Source organism: Eurytemora carolleeae, unplaced genomic scaffold (genome assembly GCF_000591075.1).
Source record: "Eurytemora carolleeae unplaced genomic scaffold, Eaff_2.0 scaffold866, whole genome shotgun sequence".
NCBI classification, from domain to species: Eukaryota; Metazoa; Arthropoda; class Copepoda; order Calanoida; family Temoridae; genus Eurytemora; species Eurytemora carolleeae.
Genome location: NW_019396783.1, coordinates 13,644 through 16,415, shown reverse-complemented (window position 1 = coordinate 16,415; position 2,772 = coordinate 13,644). Strand labels below are relative to the sequence as shown.

Genomic DNA, 2,772 nt, shown 5'->3' with positions numbered 1-2,772 from the left:
ACTACCCTCACTACCACCGACAAGTTGAAACTTTTTTTTCAACATTTATTCAATAATTTATTTTTCAATTCCCCACTACCCTCACTACCACCGACAAGTTGAAACTTTTTTATCAACATTTATTCAAGAATTTATTTTCAATTCCCCACTACCCTGAGTTCTACCATTTATATACAAATCAATACACATCTTTATTTTTAAAATTTAAATTATTACTACTTTAACTACCTTCTATTTACCTCACATAAAGCTAATGTGAAAAATAAGGCATTTTATACATACAGGGGGGAGGGATGGAGGGGAAGGGATGGATAAGTCAGATGTAATCCTTATCTTATTTTGTGAATATTATGATAATTCTATCCTCTCAAGACATAATCCTTTTATTAACATCCATATTTAGAATTAGGGACAATCTATATAATCTTTAATATGAAACTAGGCCTTTAAGGCCCTTTTTGCTTTTTAATGTTACTTTTTTTCTAAAGAAAATTTCGAAGGTTTCCCTGCAGGAACTCGTAAACTCAGACTCTCTGATCCCTTCATCTTTGCAACCAAATACCGTAGAGCTTTCATATTTAATACTGGGAATTATGTTACATCAAATAATCTAAGTTTAAAATATCAAAGGTTTTTACCATCAGGTTGCAAAGATATAGGGATAAGAACGTTTGAGTTTGTGGCAAAACCTCATTTTCTTTGCAAAATTTTCAAAAAATGTGTACGACCTTTTTACCAATGCAACGAACTTTTTTGTGAGCAGTCCAATTTTATATTCTCACCCTTTAGATGGAAAGATTAGGTGAAAGAGTGTTTTTGAGTATTGGTATTCATTATACACAGAAATATTGATTAACAAATGAATAGATATATATATGGATTATATATGATATAGATGAAGTAAAAATAAGAAAAGATAGATAGATGTATAGTTTTAAGCACTTATGTAACAAACATTTATTAATATATATGTAAATAAATTATGTATAGTCATTCTGGGTGTTCGATAAAAAAGGGAAGTTAGTTCTTAGCTTGAAGTTAGTAAGTAAGAATTTTTCAAAGAAACCCTTAAACAAATAGCGATTTAAATTTACGACTACGTCAATCGTTTATTTAGTAACACCCTAGTGTATATACTAATACATACACCCTACTATATGTATAATGTTTAATATGTAACGTATATTGTACATATATGTTTAGATTTGAGTGTCATATAATTTGTGTTTAAATTAAAGATCTAAACCCAGTATTCATGAAATACATAACCTTATTAACCTCAACCATTCTACACTATATAACTAGCCTTTTATCCATACACCTACCCTTCAAATTAAAGGGTTGTAGAAAAAATTAGGTTCAAGGGATTAATAATTCTTGACCATGGAACCCTAAACCCATCATCGATTTACAATTATATTTGTCTTGCAAGGGAGGACTGAGATATAGACAATTTCTCTCTGAAATGGGAAAAATCACTGCCAGGTCTTCCCTGTCTTTGCTTTAGAAATCTACGTGTTAAATTTGGATAAAATAAAGGGTATTATTGCAAAATGAAAACTATTGATAAATGTACAGGCTCGCTTAATATCACGATGACGACTCCTTAAAGTAAATTAAATCTGGGAATACAGTCATCAACATTGTTTGTATGTATGAAAAAAGGTAAAATTTCCTATATAAATAAATAAATTCTATTGTTATCATCATTTTATAACCTTTTTTTATTTCATCCAAAAATTGTTAGAACATGTTGTCACTTGGCCAACATTCTTTAAAAAAAAATGTTTTTTAAATGACGATTTAAATATAAAAATATTTACCTTATGATGATATTTCTGGAAGTATGATTCTGGAAGGAGTTCTCGGTTTAACTGGAGGTCAAGGACAACATCCTGACCTCCTAGTACTAGACCTACAGATAGATGATGAGCATGACCACCTTCAACACCTGGTTCCCGGCTGTCAGGAACAGCTCGTCGTTCACTGGGACTATACAGCTCAGGGCTTATCACAGTGTGCTTCTGAAAATAAAATATTGTAATTTATAATTTGATTTAATAATATAGACAAGGAAAACGATAGAAAGATGGACAAAAAATAAAATTGAAGAAAAGTAAGGTTTAAAAAAATAATTGCGTTTATTTGTAATCTGCTTTATTTTCGAAAGCACAATTACAAAATATTTTTTTATGGATTTCCATAAAATTAAACACAAAAAGAACAAAAAATGTTGGGGACTTATGACTTGCAGTTAACCACTTCAGGGGCCATGTATGTCTGGGACACCAAACAATGGTCCTTTCGCTACACCTTTTTTTGCCAGACAATCCATAAAAACAAGAAAATAAATGCAGAGTCTTGTAGACTAGTTTTCTAATAAAATATTTAAAAGGTCTTGAAAAACTTTATAGAGCTGATGGCTAGAGTGGGAAGGGAATGGGGGAGGGGGGGTTAATTGAATGATGGATAGGAGGAGACCCACTAGAGACCCCTATGAGAGAGAATTGAAAATAATTGCAAAAATGTCAATCAAGAAGATTATTGAGCTCTATACTTGAAGATGGATAGTAATCAAACCAATCAGGAATAAGGCCAAGGTAATATTACATGCCAAGCTGACCAGGCGCCTGGGTGATATATGTCTTTTGCTTGAATGTCTGTTAGTTTGTGTCCGATAAACGTTAAAACGACTGAACCCATCGAACCAACACATTTCTAAATTAACCCCAGGGAGGGAGAGAAGGTTTTTAGACGGAAATAAGATTTTGC

General features: G+C 31.7%; 1 protein-coding gene across 1 annotated transcript in view; it reads right to left on the bottom strand.

Annotated features, from left to right (window-relative positions):
- Nucleotides 1-2,274, bottom strand: part of LOC111708663 (mucin-17) — a 15,474-nt gene extending 13,200 nt beyond the window's left edge. Inside the window, exons 1-2 of the mRNA XM_023482104.1 lie at nt 2,260-2,274; nt 1,824-2,024 (exon numbers count right to left, since the gene is read on the bottom strand). Coding sequence (XP_023337872.1) covers nt 1,824-2,024; nt 2,260-2,274 — 216 coding nt within the window. The remainder of the gene's footprint in view (nt 1-1,823; nt 2,025-2,259) is intronic.
- Between the last annotated feature and the right edge of the window lie 498 nt (nt 2,275-2,772).